At 37.8% G+C, this 23,446-nt stretch overlaps 1 protein-coding gene across 1 annotated transcript; it reads right to left on the bottom strand.

Moving 5' to 3' along the window:
• Window positions 1-1,643: 1,643 nt before the first annotated feature.
• LOC140136862 (putative serine protease K12H4.7) lies at window positions 1,644-22,409 on the bottom strand. The gene is given in 11 exon segments (XM_072158465.1): window positions 1,644-2,128; window positions 3,328-3,536; window positions 12,108-12,201; window positions 13,593-13,794; window positions 14,570-14,684; window positions 15,907-16,048; window positions 16,869-16,964; window positions 17,616-17,755; window positions 18,769-18,884; window positions 18,886-18,951; window positions 21,984-22,409. Coding segments are annotated over 11 exon segments (1,494 nt in total). The 5' UTR covers window positions 22,188-22,409; the 3' UTR covers window positions 1,644-2,018.
• Window positions 22,410-23,446: the final 1,037 nt, after the last annotated feature.

The raw sequence follows: 23,446 nt of genomic DNA, 5'->3' as shown, positions 1-23,446 counted from the left end.
TCTGGGTGAAAATGATGCCGTAATGTCAAACTAATGTCAGAATCGGAATCCTTGTACTTGACATATCCGAAAAAGTGTCTTTGTGCATGATTATAGGTGCTCTGGTTCAAAACTTAAATTTTCAAAATGGTGGTGGCGGCCATTTTGGATTTTGGCCTCTAGCAAAAATGCCGGGATTTTCGCGAGGGACATGGTGGCTATTTTTTTTTTTTTTGGTCCATAGAAGTCGAATCAATCGTCAAACCTTACTAGCCAGAGAGTGGTCACCAAAGTGAACTTTTTCCTCTAACTATAATAATTCATAACAAGCATTAATATTTGCGTGATAAAAAATAAGACAATTTCAAACAAACATTGCAATAGGCCTATATTGATGTGACACCGATTTATAGGCATAATTTGATAACGTAAAAAAAAATCAACATGAAAAACAAATCAAACTAATATAGGCCTATAAAAACACCATTTTGAAAAACGGAAAAAGAAAATAGCACAAGCCAAAGTTTTGCATAAACTTACGGCAGTAAAAGTATAAATTTGCAGTAGAAGTAAAACAAATGCATGCTAGGCCTATAAATCAATATTAAATATAACAGAAAAGTTTTGGCAAATCAAAATGTATAAATTGAAAATGCTAGGCCTATAATAGGCATACTTTGCGAACTTCGCTGAAAATTAATATCTCTTTTAAAACATTTAAAAACACAATTCGCTTTTAAATATAAAAAAGTTTCAATAGGCCTATATAACGTTATCATGCAAAATATGAAAAAATAGGCCTTTTTTAATAACAAAACATGTCATCTAACCACTGAAGTAAACAAAGCAATGATATAAGTTTTGTAGGAAAACAAGCAACCAAATAAACAAAATAAAAATGTTTGAAATGAAACAAACAAATAAACCAAGAACAAGAACTGCAAATAAAACACACACAGTTGACGAGATTATTAAACAGGCAGCACGAAAATAATTAAAAATATATAAAAGAGAACAATAAATAAATGAAACAAAATTAATCGAAAGTTGAAATATAAATGATAAAGAATGTAAAAGCACGATAAAAACAAAGGCGGCAGTACGGCCACACACCCATGCACTGTACAGCATGCAGCATCAATCAATTATAAAACCAACTCATTCCATTCATGAGCGTATACAAGCAGTAAACAAGCATGATACGCGATTTGTCATCATCGGGCGCCAGATTTTGTAGATACACGCGCGCGCCCCCAGAGTGTTCGAACTCATAACAGGGTTCGGTCAATGACCTTTTGGCAGCGTAGTCACCTTGAAGTTCGCCGACTGGGTACCCAGCAGGCAACGCATGGGGGCACTGGCTACGGAAGTCACTTTGATGTGACTACAAGATGTGGACCACTGTCGGAATCTAGTCAGTGGTGTACATCATGAGTCGCCGATGCGGCATCGAGGAGATAACACATCGGAGGCTAGCAGTTGTAGTCACTGCATGATGACACTGCTGCATAGTACCCTACTGCCTTGTTTCCAATGTAGTCACTCTCTTGTAGTGACTCCGTCGGCCACCATAAGGTAGGTTATTATGGCGTGACGGCGGTGGTGACTGCAGAGATCCAGTGCGATGTAGTCACTCTGCCGCCAGGAATTTTGCAGTGTACAACTACTGTACTGAAAATTCAGCAACTCAAAGCAAGTAGTTGTTGATTTATTGATCAAATGTTGGTTTTCCCTCATTTTTGACTGTAACTCCACAACTGTTGTCTGTGCTGAAATAAAACTTCCAGTGCGGTAGTTGTAGTCCTTGCCCATATACTATGCTATTATCTTACTTGTCCCCAATGCGCTATAATTTTTGAGAAAAATGCAAAAATAGGCACAAAATTGGGCAGGGGTGTAGTACCCCCTTAAGCTACTGATAATAATAACTGAAACTCTATATAGTGGCTCTGAGTCATTCGCTCTTCAAACCAAAAATACTACCATCTCAGCATATCTCTCTTAAGTTTTAAGTTCAGGAGATGAATTACATCAAGATGTCATTCTTTCAGCCATGTTTCCATGATGAAGAATATGGTTTGCCTTGCTTCTACCAGCTGAGGAGGATCACTTGCAGCTGGAGGGTCCATGTCAGCACAATGAGCAGTTCCTACACACAAACAAACAAACAAACATGGGAAAAATTTAGTAATTTATTCAGCTCACTAAACTATTAACTAGAGATGTCAGTCAGTGTTGTCATATATTCCAGAGATTGCAGTGGTTGATGACAACATTTCCTGAAATGGTTGAAAATTTCCTGAAAATTTACTTTTGTGTATACTTTTGCACATAAACATCTGAGCAAAATTTCCTGAAGTCTGGCATCTCTGATATTCCTTAAGTACTTAATTATCCAGAAATGAACCCATTGCTTATGCTTTTGTTCAGGAGAAACTATGCCAAAGTTGCTCAAAACTAGCATCTCAGCTGGAAGAATTTAGATGACTGGCAATTGGAAAAGAATCGATTTTACTTCATTCATTGTGTTATGATATAAAGACAAGTTTGTCTACTTTCCACAGGGGTCTTCAATTTTTCCACTACTTTCACACCCACACATGCACACCCTGCAAACATGGCCCCACCCATACATGCACACACACTTACTTGTAATCCCCACCTGATCCAGAATGCTGCCCCTGTTTAGGCCTAAGCAAATGGGAATATTACTTCCAACTTTCCCAGGTTGGGGTTAAATGTTAAATCTTACACAATTTTGTATGACATTAACCTACCAACCAGGAACTGATTGTTTTATCACCGATACAAGACACACTCGCAAAGGCATTTTTAGGTGAGGGCCCTGTTGGAATGTAAGGTATCATGATAGAGAATCCAATGTGACTGTGTACCAGATGACCAACCAACAGCCACTTTTACACCTCATTACACAATGCAAGACACATCCTTCAGAAACCATCAGATGATCGAGGTAATCAATATCTATGCTCTACATGTATATGACCCTCAACATGGCAAAGGAGGCAGGGAAGACAGAGAGTACTACTATATCACCTGTACATTGCAAACTTAATCAACAGGGCTATTAACTCTTTCCCCAGCTGAGATAAGAAATGCAGCTCACGACAGATCTTATTGGAGGAAGCTTGTGACCAACTGCTTCGCAGCCGACCGATGATAAGTATCATACAAATGTCTCAGTCGTCCCTGTTTGAAGGTGATTACAAATGCACCCCCACACACACATCCACCCTACTCACACTCAACCAAACATGCAAACAAACAACCAGTAGCCGTCATGACCAGAGATGAGGGGGCCTACCACTTATTTGTCCCTACACTTACCATTAATGAAAACTGCAAGCTGATCTGTTGACAGGTCATGTAAGATACCTCTCACATGCCATGGGTCTATGGAGCCGTTAGGGAAGATCACTCTAGAAGCCTTGATCTTATCACCACCATAGTTGAGAAGGTTCCATTCAATTCCTTGGGCAACCATATCATAATTGAACTGCTTGCCAAAGATATCTGCACACTGCTGAAGACAGAAACTGAAAAGCAAAAAGATGATACTTTATGGGTCAATTCATTTATTAATTAATTTAAAGAGATATGGTCCGATTTTTCATGTTCTGTTTTCTCTCTTATATTATATTGGGGCCAACTATTAAAACAATGTTTCCAAATTTTGAGTTGTATTGCTTCAGCCGTTTTGACATGAGAAGTCAAAACGTGTATACCAATGCCCCACAGGATAAAACATACACTTCCAGTGTGTTTACCATAAATCACTACGTTTTTGTTCACACCATTTAAACGAAAAATATCTCTGGTACAATGAAAAAAATAAGAGCTTTTGTCAGATACCAAAATCTCAATTTTGATGAAGAAAAAAGGGAGAAGGATGCTGTCGATCGGGTCAAGGACCTTTAAGACAGACACTGTGAAGCTCATTCTATAAGTTATACTACTGAAGGTGATCAAATGAGTATCTACTTTTTTTAGAGAAAAGCTGAAAAGTCTGCGAGATCACTTGTCAAAAGTAATTTAAATTTCTAGTCATCCTGTTTTTTGCTTTGTTGTCGTCAGTATTCCAAGGCTGAATTTGGCCAATTAATTTTGAAGATTTTTTACTGCTATGATGATAGATGTTCAATAGCTTTGTAATGTACAATCTTTTAAAAGAATGGGGCTACTTTCTTTCAAACTCATTTTTTTCCATATTTGTAATGCTTACACATGTCCCAACTTGCACTTAATTCAAATCATTCAAATTTATTACGCTTGTAGAACAAGAGAGCAATTTTGAATAATATCTTATTAGAACGCCACAGTTAAGCCGCCAAGATAGTAAGTGGGTTTTCTTTCATTTTATCTCATTATTTTGGCTTTTAAGCATTTTAATTCTTTGCCAAATATTATGAAATAAATAGTAACAACTGTAGGGGAGAGTGGGGTAAGTTGAGCCACTTTTTACATTTACCTCAAATAAAGAAAGCAGGACCCAAATGCAGTGTTACAAATGAAACATATGTATGTTTACTTGGTTATGATACCACAAAATTGTAATCAATATTTTGCACTTTCGCACAGTGAGACGCCAAAAATAATTTGCAAATTGGCTCAACTTACCCCAACGGTGGGGTAGGTTGAGCCAGTCGCAAGCAAGTTGAGCCACCATAGAAATGCACAGTATATGCCATAGCTGTGAAATTCAATTTTGCCTTTTTTTTAATTGTTGTTTTCAGGTATTTATTTCGAAAAATAGTTTGATATAGAAGTAGTTTGATCTAAATATTGCATATAAGTAATTTCTGACAAGATTTTACATTGAATAAAAAAATTGGGGAAATTTCTGCAGGTTTTTCCTATGCTCAACTTGCCCCATGGCCTGTGGCTCAACTTACCCCATGTGACTCTTTTTGTCAACAACCAAGCCTCCCACCTGACTAAAACTTGTTACAGTTGTAAATAGTTGTCTAAAATAGTGTTCATATATCGCATCCTCAATACCCAGAATGCTATCATTTTAGCCTTTTTCTTCCTGGGTGAAACATGAAAAAATTGTTTTTGCCAAAAGTTCAACAAAAGTCTGAAAAATGAACTTTCTAATGCAGCTTTCTTACCCTATGTGCAAGTGATTCCATATTACACTTGAGAAGCCTCTGTTATGTCATATACAAATAATTGGAACTGCAAAGTAAGATAAGTTTTTAATTTTCTTTCTAGAGGGGTGGCTCAACTTACCCCCTGGCTCAACTTACCCCACTCTCCCCTAAGGAAGGTTTTCTTGTTTCTGCACATTTTTAAAAATGTGCAGAAAATCTTCCTGACAGTTATTTCATAATTTTGGCAAAGAATTATGTGCCTGTCAATTGCAATCCCCGCCCCTGGGACCCAGGCAATAGTGGGCACTTAGTCTGAGATGTAACAGCTCATTGTGTCCCCGCACTGACAGGACACAGCCGGGACTTACACAGGGATGTAGTGCATCTCAAAAGGGCCGGGATCTACCTAGGACATTAGCCCTGGGTCCCAGGGGGCAGGGACTGCAACTGACAGCTGCATTAACATTGGACCCAAATTGCATATTGTCGCAAATAGATAATTGGATTAATTTTACAAAAATGTATTTTTTTTTATGTTGGATGTGCCATCACCCTCTGCTTTTACTTCTACTGATTTGTCCTGCTGCCCTCTGTCTTTATCTGAAACTTTCTGACCTTTTACCTTTCATCTCCTTTCAATTTCATCTTTTTGTTGAACACCTGTTTTTACTTTATTGTTCACTCTTGCTTCACTTCACTGCTTCTCTCACTCTGTGATTGGCGCATCTTGCATTTTCTGTATTGTCTCTTTTGTTTGCCTGTGTATTGATTTGGAAAGGATTATTTTGTTTAAGAGTTTGATGCATGTTTCTTTTTAGTTGGGGAGTATGTGAGCTGAGGACTGAACGAGATGGATATACCTGGGAGTGTGAGACCAATTTTTTTCTGCAGGATTTTTGTGTGTAAATGGATGTATGAAAGCTGATGAATGTGAGTAATGTTGGCATCCTAAAACAAAATTTATTTTTAAACTGTAAACCCTTCCTTGACCGGAGATTGTATTAAAATTATTTTAGGGTATTTATTTAATCTTTTTCTTAGGTTAGTTGTAAGTAATTTTAGGATGACGGAATTTAATTAGTGTAGAATACTTTGCCAATAATTTCAGGCCTTTGCAAAAATTGTTTTCTGATGATTTGAAGTTGAAGTTTTGGATATGTTTGATACTGATTTTGAAATGGATGTTTGGAGATATTTTGGTATGCAATTTTGTTTCTCGAGACATGAAATTTAGTTGCAAAAATCTTTTCGTTAATTACGAAAATTAATTAGGCCTATATTTTTTTTTTCTTCATAATTCATTTATATAAAAATTTGGTTGGCTGCAATTTCTGCATGAAAAGTTTTGTGCATCACCTTTAAAAAGGAGTCTTGAACTCCGGGTGATCCCCTTTCTGACTTGTTTGCACGATAAGCTTGCTTGTAATTCCAAATTTTATTTGTTTTTCTGAATGCATTTTTTGGGAGTTGACGTTTTTACCTTCCCTTTCAGGTAATTGAAACGTCACCGCTTCCTTTTCATAAAACCCATCCCTTGTCGTACTTTTATTTATTACCTTGTCCTTTAAGCCTACACTTGTAGGAAATCGGACTTGGTCTTGGTTTTTATTATCAATTTAGGCCTTTATTATTTATCACCTTGTCCTTTAAGCCTACACTTGTAGGAAATTGGACTTGGTGATGATTTTCATAATTAATTTAGGCCTTTTATTATTTTGTGTCTCGATAAAAAAAAATGTTCAGTGCATTTATGCTGAATTTATACGCTGAGTAAAGCTGAGTTTTGTTCAGTGATACACACTGAAATTTTCAGTACACGCTGAATTTTGTTCAGTAAAATACGCTGAATGTGAATTTAGCTTTTCAGCTTTTGTTTATTTGTTTGCACGTTCGGTAGATACTGGTGGCTGGGCGCCTATCTGTATAAAAAGCCCCGCCCGTTTCTTCCGACCGCGGATTGTGCCTGCACAAAAATTAGTTCAGTTGCAAATTTGGGGGGCTTTGGATTTGTAGATAGAACCCCGCCCATTTATTGCTTTATTGTGGTTTTGTGATTGGTTTATTGTGAAATATTAATGTGCAAAGGCCTGTGCTTTATTTAAATTAATTTTGAAGCTTGTAGGTTAGGTTTCCGTCAGTAGATTAAGTTAGTAATTAATTTAGGATTTACATTGATCAGAAATGAGTTTAAATTTGCCATTTATATAAGGTACCTTCTACCATCGCTTAGATACCACCTTACGGTCCATGAACTCAACGGGTCTGACCTTCCTAAACTAGATGCCCTCTGCAACTCATTTGTCAAAAAATGGCTGCAGATCCCTAGACCGGGTACCTTGGCTGGTCTTTACTCTTCTGGTTCGCTCGAAATTCGCAGCATTTCCCAGCTGTATAAAGAAGGTCATGCTTCTAAGTTTGTGCATCTTAAAAGAAGCTTCGACTCAAGAGTTCAGGATGCGTTGGTATCAAAGCTGGCTAGAGAAGAATCATTTTCTCGTAAATTTTCCATAATTCATTATAGTCAGAACTTGTACAATGAAGCTGTTAAAGCTCTGGAAAATAATCCGACCCGTAGCAATCCAGTGCCCACAAAAAAAGGTATTGTTGGTAAGATCAAAGAGTTTGTCACTGATGAAACCGTAACCTGTGGAATTCTAAAGTTAAAGAATTGCTGGTTCAAGGCCGGTTTCTCCAGCTTATTCACTTAGAACAGAATTGTTTTACTTGGAAACATATAATGTATGCGCTTCCACGTGGTGTCTTACAATTTGCGCTCAACGCAGCCACAGATTCCCTCCCTACATTGACCAACTTGGGGAGGTGGCGCCTAAGATCAGCTAATAATGTCAAATGCCCTTTGTGTCAAAACAGCCAAACTCTCCATCATGTGTTGAACTTTTGCAAAACAAAACTTGATCAAGGAAGGTACACACTGAAAAAGTCACAACAGTTCCACCTGATGTTCTTCCTACCTCCCAGCGCCCTGATCTTGTCATTCATTGGCCTCATCTCAGCAAGATTTGTATTATTGAGTTAACCATACCCTTCGAAACAAACATTGTTAATGCCCATCAGAGGAAACTCGACAAATATGCAAGTCTTGTTAATGATCTTACCGAAAAGGGGCTCAAAGTCAATATTCATGCTTTTGAAATTGGTAGTAGAGGTTACCTATCTCCTGAAAACACATCTACTCTTAAGTCCCTTATACATCTCTCTGGTACAACTCAAACTTTTAAGAACGTTCGGAATAATCTTATGAAAATCGTCCTGTGCACATCTTTTAGTTTATATTGTTCCAAATCCGAACCATCATGGATTGATCCACCACTGTTTAAACTATAATGTCTTTTAACAATTGTTTTTTTTAAATAAATATTTTATCTTGCCGGAGACTCGCTGGTCGGGTATCTCCGTGTCCTAGATTTTTCACTGCCAGTTTGTACTACTTTTTATGTACTTTATTGTTGCTATATTTATTTTATTCATGTATCATTATTTATCTTTGTATATGTAATTAATGAGAATAAACTGGCTGATATAATAAAATAAAGTTAGTTTTGCTTTCTTTGGTCAAGTCTGGGTTTCATTTGTATTTTTGGCCCATTTCCTTTTTAAAATATATTTGATGCCAACATTATGTCTTTGTTTTCTAAATGTCTAAATGTTAAAAGTTCGCTTATATAAAACATTTGCAAATCAATAAAATAAAAATCATGAAATAGAAATATTAATTATGTGCAATATATGAAAAAAAAAATGAACTTGATAATTAAATATTTTTGTTTGATATGCTATATTTTATTGTCTTTAATAGAACTTTATTGTGTTTCGGTTTGCTCAATAATATCCAAATTTTCCCGCCACTTCACCTTTTGTTTCTGTTCCTTTAGGCCACGCTACCCTCGGCCAGGGAATTGTCCGACTTCGTCATAAGTCGGACTTTTATTCATTTTCCAAAACCCCTGGTCCGTGACATAAATTTTGGTGGCAGCGGTGGGATAGAACAACTTTGGGGAGAACTTCAGATGTACATGGCACGGAACAGTTCAAGTTGCTACCAGTTTCCGAGATGAGCAGTTCAACGTATAATAAACTTTGTTATAACTTTGATATTGGGAGTCCGGCGTTTCTTCAACAACGTCAAATTCAAACCAAACTTGAACTTTGTCACATTGTTCTCCATCTTCAGTTCTTCCTGAAATAAACTTTGTTTTTGAAGCTGTTTACCAATCGTGATGGCCATACATACATTTGTACATGGTTGGTTTACATACAACAAGGAAATTAAAAAAAGTTGATATCAATTCTTCGGTGTGAAGTCTGGTGGCTGAAATTTAAGACTTTTATCAATGCTGACATCGTCATCGATATCATTTGCTGGGCTGTTATCTTCAGAAATGGAACTTTTACTTTAAACCAAATCTTCGCTTCTAGTGACTCTTGAAAACCAAGTCTTTACTTCGATTATCTTTTCATCGCTTGAACACCAATCTTAGATGTAGTTTGTGTCAGGTTTAACAAGTTAACAAGTTCGTCCAGTGAACTTCGACCAAACTTACCAAACCAAACTATTCTTCAACATCGGGTACCAGACAGGTGGCGTTGTGCAACATACCTTTTTTTTTTTCGAACATTGAACATTTCGCATCATAGTCAATGATCAATATTGATTTATGTTGCATCTTGCATCTTCAATTTGTTTTTATAAAAAAAAAAAAAAAAAGTCTCCGAACTTACTTCTATATAGTAAGATTCGGGGCCGAATCTTGTTAGGCGGGGAGTTTTGTCGCAAATAGATAATTGGATTAATTTTACAAAAATGTATTTTTTTTTATGTTGGATGTGCCATCACCCTCTGCTTTTACTTCTACTGATTTGTCCTGCTGCCCTCTGTCTTTATCTGAAACTTTCTGACCTTTTACCTTTCATCTCCTTTCAATTTCATCTTTTTTTTTTTTTCCTGTTTTTACTTTATTGTTCACTCTTGCTTCACTTCACTGCTTCTCTCACTCTGTGATTGGTGCATCTTGCATTTTCTGTATTGTCTCTTTTGTTTGCCTGTGTATTGATTTGGAAAGGATTATTTTGTTTAAGAGTTTGATGCATGTTTCTTTTTAGTTGGGGAGTATGTGAGCTGAGGACTGAACGAGATGGATATACCTGGGAGTGTGAGACCAATTTTTTTCTGCAGGATTTTTGTGTGTAAATGGATGTATGAAAGCTGATGAATGTGAGTAATGTTGGCATCCTAAAACAAAATTTATTTTTAAACTGTAAACCCTTCCTTGACCGGAGATTGTATTAAAATTATTTTAGGGTATTTATTTAATCTTTTTCTTAGGTTAGTTGTAAGTAATTTTAGGATGACGGAATTTAATTAGTGTAGAATACTTTGCCAATAATTTCAGGCCTTTGCAAAAATTGTTTTCTGATGATTTGAAGTTGAAGTTTTGGATATGTTTGATACTGATTTTGAAATGGATGTTTGGAGATATTTTGGTATGCAATTTTGTTTTCTCGAGACATGAAATTTAGTTGCAAAAATCTTTTCGTTAATTACGAAAATTAATTAGGCCTATATTTTTTTTTTTCTTCATAATTCATTGATATTAAATTTGGTTGGCTGCAATTTCTGCATGAAAAGTTTTGTGCATCACCTTTAAAAGGAGTCTTGAACTCCGGGTGATCCCCTTTCTGACTTGTTTGCACGATAAGCTTGCTTGTAATTCCAAATTTTATTTGTTTTTCTGAATGCATTTTTTGGGAGTTGACGTTTTTACCTTCCCTTTCAGGTAATTGAAACGTCACCGCTTCCTTTTCATAAAACCCATCCCTTGTCGTACTTTTATTTATTACCTTGTCCTTTAAGCCTACACTTGTAGGAAATTGGACTTGGTGATGATTTTCATAATTAATTTAGGCCTTTTATTATTTTGTGTCTCGATAAAAAAAAATGTTCAGTGCATTTATGCTGAATTTATACGCTGAGTAAAGCTGAGTTTTGTTCAGTGATACACACTGAAATTTTCAGTACACGCTGAATTTTGTTCAGTAAAATACGCTGAATGTGTATTTAGCTTTTCAGCTTTTGTTGCTGATTCAGCTTTTGTTTATTTGTTTGCACATTCGGTAGATACTGGTGGCTGGGCGCCTATCTGTATAAAAAGCCCCGCCCGTTTCTTCCGACCGCGGATTGTGCCTGCACAAAAATTAGTTCAGTTGCAAATTTGGGGGGCTTTGGATTTGTAGATAGAACCCCGCCCATTTATTGCTTTATTGTGGTTTTGTGATTGGTTTATTGTGAAATATTAATGTGCAAAGGCCTGTGCTTTATTTAAATTAATTTTGAAGCTTGTAGGTTAGGTTTCCGTCAGTAGATTAAGTTAGTAATTAATTTAGGATTTATTTAGTTAGTTTTGCTTTCTTTGGTCAAGTCTGGGTTTCATTTGTATTTTTGGCCCATTTCCTTTTTAAAATATATTTGATGCCAACATTATGTCTTTGTTTTCTAAATGTCTAAATGTTAAAAGTTCGCTTATATAAAACATTTGCAAATCAATAAAATAAAAATCATGAAATAGAAATATTAATTATGTGCAATATATGAAAAAAAAAATGAACTTGATAATTAAATATTTTTGTTTGATATGCTATATTTTATTGTCTTTAATAGAACTTTATTGTGTTTCGGTTTGCTCAATAATATCCAAATTTTCCCGCCACTTCACCTTTTGTTTCTGTTCCTTTAGGCCACGCTACCCTCGGCCAGGGAATTGTCCGACTTCGTCATAAGTCGGACTTTTATTCATTTTCCAAAACCCCTGGTCCGTGACAATATTATGGCTTTTAACATGCTGCCACCGAAAGACCCTTAAGCAGAGAAACAAGGAGGTCCTATCTGCAATAGCTGCCTTTTTGACAATTGCTGCATTCTATATTGTATAAATAGATCTACAATATGACATCAGGCAGCTATTGCAGATAGTATCTTCTAGTCCTCTGTTCCCTAACCTGAGTGGAAATCTTGTGCCAAATGGTTGCTCTGCTGAATCCGATGTATGGAAGAACCCAAACTCTGTGCATTTCTGGTACATCCATTGGCGACCTATCAAGACGAGAACAAATACTGATGATGCACACAGTAAATGAAGCATGTACTCACACACATAACATGAGTAATATTCATTTGTTGTGAATTATACTCTCAATCATCTGGGAATCATAAAATGAGAGAACAATTTCCACCTAGTCAACCAGATTATTCCAACATACCTTGGAGCAACCAATGTTGCCATCAGTACCACTGACCTTCAGCTGGGTTGTGATGTTACACACCTTGAGTCCCGATGACGTCACCTTGTGACGTTGGCGTGTTAGAATTCAGATTGTTCTGTCCCTGGCGTGTGAGAGGTTGTTTCTGATTCCTCCACCATGGTTAAGGGATGGTTGTTCTGCTTGCACCCAGATGGCTTCTTTAACTTCCCGTTTGTACCACCGTGCTTCGCGGTTGAGTACTCTGGCATCCTCTAGGTCCACCTCGCGTTTGCTGGCTGTGTGTAAACCACTGATTCTGCAGGACCCGAACTAGAGCGTTGATGTTGCTGTAGTCGTTTTTTGAGTGGTTGGGAAGTTTCTCCAATGGGACAGAACAATCAGAACTCTACCTCGCCAAATGACGTCACAAGGTGACGTCATCAGGACTCAAGGTGTTTAACATCACAACCCAGATGAAGGTCAGGGGTACTGACCACAACGTTGGTTGCTCCAAGGTATGTTGGAATAATCTGGTTGACTACATTGAAATTATTCTCTCACGACATGAGCAATAGTTTACACACCTGTATCTTGCTGGAGATATCAAGGTACACAATATGAAAGATATGAAGTCATTCAGTGAAACATATGTGACCTGCTATCATGAAATGAGTGCAAAGTTGCAAGTTGGTAGTTTTGAGACGTCCTGGCTGCTGAGTTGATGTTCTTTGTTTCACACGCACCTGTTCAAACCAAAAGTATGTCTGTATGTCCTTTGTGAATTGGAGCACAATGGGCCATTCACAAAGGACATACTACTGGCTTGTACAGATGCGCAGCAAACAAAGAACATCAGCTCAGCAGCCTAGATGTCTCAAAACTACCAACTTGTGACTTTGCGTTCATTTCATGGTAGCAGGTTGCATATCAAGTATTATTCAGCTTTCCCAAAAGCCCTGAATTTATAACCCACTCCATTTTACTCCTGCCTGTGTGGGAACTTGAACCCCAGACCTTTCACTTGTGCGGTGAATGAGCTACTGAGCTACACAGAATGTCCCTGATAAACAGGACTCAAGTCTGGTATTTATGGATATGAACAGTTAGGGAAAACAATACATACAAACAACACACCAGCGTACAAGATCAATTAATGATGCTTCTCGTCAGCCTAATATGATCATACAAACAAGGGAAGAGGCTACCGCATCATAAACTGAAACATAGAAACATGTCACTCACCCCAAACACTCTCAGGGCTTGTCCAACTGGTTTCTTTCATTTCTTGTATCATGTCATCATATCCAATATCCAAACATTTCTCTTCATAAGAGTCTAGCATTAGGCTGTTGATGGCAGCATATCTAGCCATGTTGTCACCATAGGAACTGTTACCCATGATGTCACACACTGTATCAATGGTTACATTGCTTACTGACGACACCTGCAAGGGACGCGCACAAGTTGGAAATCAAAATTAGCTACAGTTATTTTTTTTATTGTTCTAAGTTATGTGCTGTGCATCAAGCGTATACGGGCATGAACGCAAAAATGATAAACAATCATGCTGATTGGCTGATTCACAGACCCATTGGATCACCAGTGATCACCAGATTATTTGTGGGTTTGCAGGGAAGTAATTCTTTACCAAAGGTGTGGTTTAGCTTGTAAGCGCTAAATTTGATTGTTTTTTGGGTGCCTTCTATCAGGTGATAGAAGAAAGTGGCTGTAGGCCCGCTTATTGTTATAAGTGTAGGCCTTGTGCGTAATATGTGATGCGATCAATCAAAATGAGTTGGATGTCGGGAATATTGATTTTTAAATATATCCAATAAAATACAAATTCATTTGTATTTTATTGTTCTAAGCAACACTAAAATGGCCATATCTCTGAAACCGAAAGTCTAATTATGATGGGGTTTTCAGCAGCTCTGAGAATAGCTCATATAATGAAATTGAAAACTGAATTTTGATTTTGATTGACATCGGACTCATTTTGCCTGATCGTATCACATATGCCCACGCAATCATTTTAGAATAAGTTTTCATGACTGTAACTTTTCATGATGCTAAAAAAATAGTTTATAGTTATTAAAATAAAATTCAACTGACTAAGAATGAGAATAAATGATAGGAAATAGGCAATTTTGGCCAAAACGTCAATGTGCCCTTTTGACATATAGTAGGGCATAATTGTTGCAGCCACATTTTTTTCTTACCATCAGAGGTTTGTTGTTGTTATTATACTGCACAACGCCCATAAAGTTACCGGCAAGAGACATGAACAAGTTTGCTACATCATTCTCAATATTTCCCTGGAGAGGTTTGCACAACCTGTCATGAAAAAAAAAGATTTGTAATAATGATTTCGATAATTACACTAGGATCCACAACATGTTCATCTAACAGGGCACAGTTCTTTAACCCCAATACATTTGTACATTCATTGAATGACCTTTGACAATTTGGGTACAAAAACTCATACTCTGCAACTTGAGGTCAAATTTTGCACTATGAGTGTTTAATTTAGGTTATTGAACTATGCTATTGGGATGAGGCCATTAGCTCTTGGCCTCAATGCAAATATGTTTACCTTCACAATGTTCAGCTGTTGTTATTACAGCCTTTGTCAGCGGAATGACCTGATCATGCACAAGTGTGACAATGTAATGATTGGGTCATACACTATGGACCACAATGGCCTCATCCCAGGGCCTCATCCAAATGGCATAGTTAAATAACCTCAATTAAACAATCATAGTGCAAAATTTGACCTCAAGTTTCAGAGTATGAGTTTTTATACCCAAATTTTCAAAGGTCATCCAATGAATGTGGAAATGTATTGGGGTTAAAGAACTGTGCCTTGATAGATGAGCATGTTGTGGATCCTAGTGATAGACCTTTGGTAACTTGTAGCGCCCTCTGTCCTTATTCAGAGATGATTGGTTGATCCTGATGTGGATGGCTTCTCTAAACACATCAGGTCACCCTATCAAAAATTTGGACTTTGTCCAGGTCAATGTAATGGCATGGCGACAAACTGTAAGTGCCCTCTCCTAAAAATCTCACCACTAAACAAGGGCATGGACCCTTAACTCTTGTTGGGATTTGCAGGAGGGAGCTCTCTATTTGTATGTGAACTTAACCTTAAGGCAAAGTAGCCCATGTGCACCATTACACTCGGTTTCAGAAAAGAATGGCAGTCCCTTGCTCAGATTGACGCGAGCGCCCTGTTAATGAGCAACATATGCCATGATACACAGAGCTTTGTTTGCGCCGACCAAAGTTTTGATGCGTAATTGGCCAATCTGATTACCGCACCTGTTGTTATGATTGTCAAACGATTGAATCAGCCAATCAGAACCCCACTTCCGTGTTTACGCAATGCATGCTCTCAAGATGTAAACAAGTGGCGTTCTTCTTTGGCAAAAACTGTAAGCAAATATCTATGGTAATAATATCAGCAAAACTGTTAATCGCGTTTTAAAAACCTCAGGAAATTTAAATACACTAAATCAAACATAACATAGCTACACAATAAAACATCCAAACCTACCTGAATGCTTTTGTAATAGTTTTCCAGCCAGCTTTATCTTGTAATAACTTCTCCATCTGGTTTACCGCTCCCTGGATGTTGGTATTACATGTCTCACCAATCTTACTGGTGGCTAAAGAATCTCGCATTACCTCTAAATAACCTAAATAGTCAATATGAAAATGAGTATTACTATAGATACAAGTAAGGTAAACACTTGCAACAAAATCAGTTGAGAAAAAGAGGGGTGATTTCAGGGGGACTCAAGTTTGGTGGTTTGGGTAGGGATGTGCCGCTGAGATTTGAAAGTGGACCCATCAATGTACCAATTTTCAAGAAATTTGGACCCATTGATATACCAAAATTCAAAATTGCCAGCAAAATCTAGCACAGATTTCTCAGTTTTTACAACTTTTTCCCCAAATGTTGGGGAAATTTACAAAATTTTGACTACAGCGAGGCAAAAAAATTGAGGGAAAATTTTGTAACAAGAACCCACCCATCCATATACCAAAATTGGCCTCAAAAAGGGGGTCGGTCATTGATAATGCAAAAGGCCTAAAATGAGACCCATGTTTGCTGCATCCATTCAAAATCTACACCACCTGTTGGGGGAGGCTATAAGGTCATGTCTTCCATAGGGCAGGGTCTTAGCTAGCCACCCGTCTGGCCGTCATTTTAGGCGGCCAGTTTGCTCCTGAGCAGGCAAAATTAATGCCTTTGACAGATGCTATATTATAAATTGTATGTTTTGAGAAGCTAATTGCCCTTTTAGTAGACCCAATTTGTAGAACAAGGCCATATCAGCACATATTTGAACTCTTTGAACCCCCAATGGGCTATAGTGTCAGGTAAATGTTTTAAAGGTCAAATTAGGACAGGCAATTTTATTCAAATGACGGGCAACCCTCAATTTCTAGCTAAAACCCTGCCATAGGGTGTGTGGATTTCAACTGGAATAGCCCAATCTCAATGGCACTTACCAGTGAAATTCATCTGTACTCTTACAGGAGCACTGGATGCTACAGCCATGTCTACAAGGTGAGGATACTTAAGACGGAACCACGCCGATAAACTACCTGCAGATAATGACAAAAAACAAGTCACGTTGTAATACTACCAATTCTCAAAATAACAAACAGTTACACACCCCAGTATGTTGCAAGTTTATCCCAAAATATTCCCAAATTTGCAAATTATACTTTATACCCCAAGCATATGATGTGGCCTGAAGTGACTTGGCAGGAAAAGCCTGAAAAAGCACGTAAATTTGGGCTATAAAGCCTCAAAGCAGGCTGTAAATAAATAAAAGTCATGGAAATTTGGAGTAGCAAAGGCCTGAAATCAGGCAATTGCCTGAAAACTGACATCGCTGTGAAAGCAGAAGCTAAATCTTGCTCCTCCAACATCCTGCCCCACATCTAAATACAGTGCACCAAATCACTAAGCTAGAGTATCAATGTTACAAATTTTCCAGGTTAGCCAGTGGTTCTCAAATAGAATTATTATAGGTATGGGTGCAGCCAAGAGACATAAACAACAATCATGCTCAAAATAATATCAAAAGGGGTATTTCGTGGCTCAGCCTCAACCCCCCACTTTTCTCAAAACAAGTTGAGATTTTGCAAACCTCAGACTCCATAATGTTTACATACAAAAAAATTCTTGGAGATTAATTATCTCGGCAGTCTGCAGTCAACACCCAGGCGGAGAGTGCAAGCCATACATACCTGAATATGAGCCACCAAATGACACCCATTTCTGCTCACTTTTCATACTCATGTTTTGCATCATATAATTCCTGAAGTAGGCCAAATCTGCCAATGCTTGCTCACTGCTTAAATATCTCAAATTGGATGTACTCACATCTCTGTAAGGAAATAATTCGAAGAACCCTGGCTGTCATATTGGGCTATTCCAGTTGAAATCCATACACCCCAGTAGCGTAGTCAAGGGGGAGCAGCTGCCCCCTGTGAAAAGCCCTCCCCTGTGGGAGGCCTTTTGTGTAATTTTTAGCCCATTTTGACCATTTTCGTCAACAAGTTCCCCCCTGGAAATTTGCGTACCCCCCTCTGAAAAAGTCATGGCTACGCCACTGATACACCCCCTGATGGGAGCGATTACAAGACTGTCCTACCCCAACCCTAACCTCTGTAAACGAGGACTGGACTCAAGTCTAGCAAGTTGCACCCTATTCGGTAATTGTACCCCTCTATGGAAGACATGATCTTAAAGTTTAATCTCCCACACAGGGAGTGTAGATCAAATGGAGTCACCAATTCAGGTAACCTCATTTGAAACTCACACTCCCTGGAGTCCCTGTGTGGAAGATTAAGGCCATTATCCTGTTGATAATGTGACTTCATCATACTTCTTTGTCTCTGGCAAATTATCACAACATTATACCTTAGGCCAAATTTAAAAAAAAGGTTTGTCTCGAAGCACTCCAACTCTGAAAAACTAATGCAATTATGATTGTATTTTTACACTTTTTCTGGAAAAAAAATTATTTTTTTTACTAATGCGGTTGAAAAAAATAATGCGCGGGGCGCTTTGAGACAAACCTATTTTATTTTAATTTGTAGTAGAAAATTAATTATCAAGCAAAATCACATGGTTTTATTTGAAACAAACTCACATTGACCATAAAAACGAATTAATACAGCCGTCTCTCAACACACGAAATTGTCCAGTGCAAACTGGACAGTGAAAGTTGAATTTTAATTTTTGGTAAAAAGAGCCAAAAAATTTGACTTTTATTGCCAGTTATTACTAAGGATTTAGTTGTTTCATTAAGCGAAACAGGATAGTATTTTTTTAATCCAAAAAAATGAGTGCTGCACTTTCCTGGAATTGGGAATACAACATACAAACCCAACTCACTTTGTAGGATGACTCATGCCATAGTACCTATGCTCCAACATAAGACATAATGCCCCTATCTGCCTGGCCCATTCAATCCACATGCCCTCCTGTATCCAGACTGAGTATGCTTCTGATTTCACCCCATATCATCAAAAACACTGGTCCACCAGGCTTGTAGAAGGTGTCATTCACAAAGTAACGCTGTATTTGAAAAAGGACGTATAGAAGTTTGTAATCTGACTATGTTTCACTACAAATTCCATTCTTTATTTGTCATTCTTCTCAGGGCCCTAGCAAGGTAAAATGAAAAATGTGGAGCGGCCATCACAAATGTGGGGCGGCCAAATTACAAATATACGCCAAAATTGAAATAGAGATTTAAAGAAGTGCCGTCATCGACATGCCTTATGTCGACATCGGCACGATATCCGACATGTCGACATCAAAAAAAAATTCTAAAAAAAAAAAAAAAAAAATTTTTTTTTTTTTTAATTTTTAATTTTCAAAAAATATTTTTGGTCAGAAAAGCAAGTTATAGGCCCAAAATTACTTGTTATTAAAGGTTGGAAACCAGAGAAATACTGTCGACGTCGGTATACGAATTATATCAACATGTCAACATTAAAAAACGGTGCCGACGACAGCACTAGAACTGGGGTGGCCATGGCATCCACGGCCGCCCCGCTTGCTTCAGCCCTGATTCTTCTACAAACTGGATTCATTCATGTATTCATTTCCACAATTCACATAAAAATACAAAATACTCACTAAAATATCATTACATATCATGCCATATACTAAATATTTGTATGTACAGCAAGTTCCTCTGAAAGTGAAGAATGTGCAATGTCTTCCTGCATTTTTCCATCAAGTTCTCAATGATGAATGCCAGATAAATGAATCAGGAACCCAGTGCTCTGCAGTGACATAGTCAAGGGTAGCTCCCCCTCCTGTCGATGTGATGCTTTCCACCCTGATATTTAGACCATTTTGACCATTTGTGTCAGTCAAAATTCAAAAAATTGCCAAAAAATGGCTTGTGCCCCCAATCGGATGGCTCACTGTACACCATTGCCTTACCCCACCTGCCCCCTTCTGAAAATCCTGGCTACACTACTGTTGCTCAGCTCTGATGATAATCTTGGCTGATTGGAATCATGGCTAATGAACTTTTACAGGTTGCACCAGGGACTGCCTTTTGTGAGCAAGAGCAATTGAAGACCCCAGTGGATAAAGTAGTCCGATTTGTTTCAAATTGGTCCCAAATTACTCCTTAGGGTATAAGGATTACAAAAATATATAGTTTGCCATATCTAACGTGCTTAGTTTAGCAGTTATAGGGTCAAGGTCAATCAACAGTGTTGTAGTCGAGTCCTTGTCATCCGAGTCCGAGTCCGAGTCCGAGTCCTTGGTGTCCGAGTCCAAGTCCGAGTCCGAGTCCCTGCCAATTTCTGATGTCCGAGTCCGAGTCCTCAATGTTCGAGTCCGAGTCCGAGTCCTTATGTATCAAATTCAAGCCCCTGGGTTTTCACCAATACCTTATCAACGTAGGCCTATACTTAACCAGAATTTTAGTTCTATATTATTTTCTTTTAAATACATAATTTGCTAGTCCCACTGAGCATGCCTAGGTATGGTTTTGGGGCTGTGCAATAATTATGTGGACCCCGGGAGGGGTGAAATTGCAAAAAATGATTATCCCCTCTCGGCCTGCCAAAAATCGCTTCCCCCCTCCCGGCCTGCCAAAAATCTTTGCACCCCCTTTGCACATGCCATTTTTGGGGGATCCCAATTGACAAAACTTTAAATGGATTAGATATAATATTGCGAGCGCAGCGAGCAGGGAAATTTACATTATGTAAGCGTTTCCGTACTGTTTTCTAAGCCTTTTTAGAGCGTTTTATTTGAAAACTGCCCCATATGTGCCAAAAATTGCTTGTTTTCCCCTCTCGGCTTGCCATTGCTTCCACCCTCCCTTTCAATCGGTCAAAACATTTTTACCCCCATTTTACCTTCCCCCCAATGCTCATAATTTTTGCTCAGCCCCTTAGGTAGCATACCTTGGAAACAGAGTATAATCGCAGACTCACAGTAACTTATTAGGCTTGTGTTTTAGAGAGGCAAAAGATGCAATATTACAATCAAAATATGACGTCACTACCAAACCCCAGGTGACAAACGAAGAGGTGTTGGATCTATCTGTAGGCCTAGGCAGTATTATTCCGGAGGTGGGGGTAGCTGGGGGTCACTCACATGTAAAGGTGGTATGGGTATGTGCGGCGGTCAAGGCCAAGGGTCCCTTTTTCAGGCTCTCCGGCAGTTCGTTAACACATTTGCATCATGCATGCTCCAGTTCATTGAGCCTAACACTCTGAAAATTGTAGCTCTTTAGCTCAAATTTGGAAACATTTTGAATAGGCCTAAGTTGTTAGCTCCAAAGCCTATAATTTGGCCCAATTTTAGTTCACAGACCTCCACAAAAATGTTGAAATTTCAGTTCATCAAGCCCCTATTTTGCCACCAAATCAGTTCTTATATTTCCCAAAGTTCGGCTCCACACACCCTTACCAAAATTTAACTTGAGTGCCCAGAGTATTATAATTATTTATGTACATTCTATACTTGCGTCTAACAAAGCAGTCATGTCAATGATTAAAATCGATTTAACCAAGTGAATAACTGAAAGGAATCTTGCTTTTTGGTTGTACTTTTATTTACAAACTGAATTTATTTGCAATCAAAATTACTTAAATTAATCATGTGATGTGATCATTGATCAAGCATAAGAAGTTAACAATGAACGAAAATAAAATTAAAAGACCTAAAAGACCCTATTTTGCGGACTCGAGGAGGACTCGAAGCCGAGTCCCGAGTCCTTGGGGTCCGAGTCCGAGTCCGAGTCCAAGTCCTTAGCTTCCGAGTCCAAGTCCGAGTCCGAGTCCTTGAAAAAAGGACTCGAGTCCGAGTCCCGAGTCCTCCAACACTGTCAATCAAAGGTCAAACAAGGTCAAATTTCTCTACTGCTCTCCTTAAATCTGATATAGAAGAGTTGATTTTTAGCTCTCCTAAGTAGTTGACCATTCCCTCCTTACGTTCTATTGTAAATACTCTAAACAGCTCTCCTTGAAGGTTCCAGAAGTGCTATTCAATGTTCTCCTGCAAATTCCATGAGAGTCCCTGGGTGCACACTTTTACATAAATATACTTTATAAATCAAATTTATGAACACCTACCTGTTGCCAAGTTTGCAAGTTTGAATCATCAAAGTGATTTAGTCTTTGAGTTATCCACCGCTCTTTCACCAACAAGCCATAATTATTTCCAGCTCCATGCACCCCTCCTGTCAGCATACCATGCCAGAACAGAGGTAGTGCATTACATACAATAATACAACTTGAGCAGAGAATTACCAGGAGGGTAACCATTAAAGCCTTCATTTTGTCAGGAACTGGTTCCTTCTGATATGGTTTCAACACGTTGAGGAAGTGGTTATGCGTTCTTCATTCAGAGTTGCCAGAATATGGCTAACTGGCCCAATTTAGGCTACTTACAGAAACTAAAGTGCGGCATGTATGTGTTGCAGATACAATGCTTTTCCTGTATATATGGCATGTTCAAAATGTTGGCTATAGCACATTGTGATATAAAAAGTATGGCAACACCGATTCAACCAGGCCTAGAAATTAACTAACTATTAAAATGTGTCACAATATAGTGCTCCGCAGTTTACCTTAGTTAAATTCAGCGTGATTTTGACCTCCATTTTTGCACAAAAAAATTGACTCCAAGGGCCCTCAAGATTGGCCAATAGATTTGCTTTTGCCATAAAACATGGGTGAACAAAGTGAGACAGAAAAGTTTTCATGACCACCCCAGGCACCACCCTTTCAAAAACCTGGACCGGCTTCTGCAATTTTGAGAGAGGAATACGAAGGACAACTCACAAACTCATCTTAGAAAGATTGATCAAAATTTTGCACCTTTGAAGATCTATCTCATATCAATTACGCTGCAATAATCAAATTTCAAACTGCAAGGTCAATCAAATGAGAACTAACATGGTTTAAGGCAAGCGGGATGGCAGGAGACACATTTTCCAGGGATTGAGTTTTAAGGCGTGCGAGTGCGATTCGCACGCGCCGCACGCCTGAAAATACGCCGAGGAGTGCGATTTTTCGCACACCTAAAAAAAAAAAAAAAAAAAAATTAATTTTTTTTAAAACTTGAAAAAAAAAATTACAAAAGATTTAAAAATTATAAATTCATGTTCAAAATAGGCAAATTTATAATTGATGTTCACATTACAACCTATTTATGAAGTAAAGAAGCATACAAAACAAATGCATTTTAAAATCATTCATAGATTATTATGTGAACATAATTTACAAATTTGCCTATTTTAAACAAGAATTTATAATTTTTTTAAATCTTTTTATAATTTTTTTTTTTTAAAAAAAAAAAAATTCCAGGGACATTCTAAAGTTCCAGGGACATTCTAGGGACATTCTAAATCCAAAAAAAAACTAATTAAAAAAAAAATTACAAATGACACTAGCAATAAGTCCAAAGTCCAGGGACATCTATGCAGTATACACCATTCATTACCCCAGAGCTTTTACCATGGCCATTTAAAAAAGTACATGTATGTTGTCACAATTGCTAAGTTTTAGCTGAAAATGAAATCATAGTCATACAC

This window comes from Amphiura filiformis, chromosome 17, assembly GCF_039555335.1.
Source record: "Amphiura filiformis chromosome 17, Afil_fr2py, whole genome shotgun sequence".
Classification (NCBI taxonomy): Eukaryota; Metazoa; Echinodermata; class Ophiuroidea; order Amphilepidida; family Amphiuridae; genus Amphiura; species Amphiura filiformis.
This window is presented reverse-complemented; position numbering and strand designations above follow the sequence as displayed.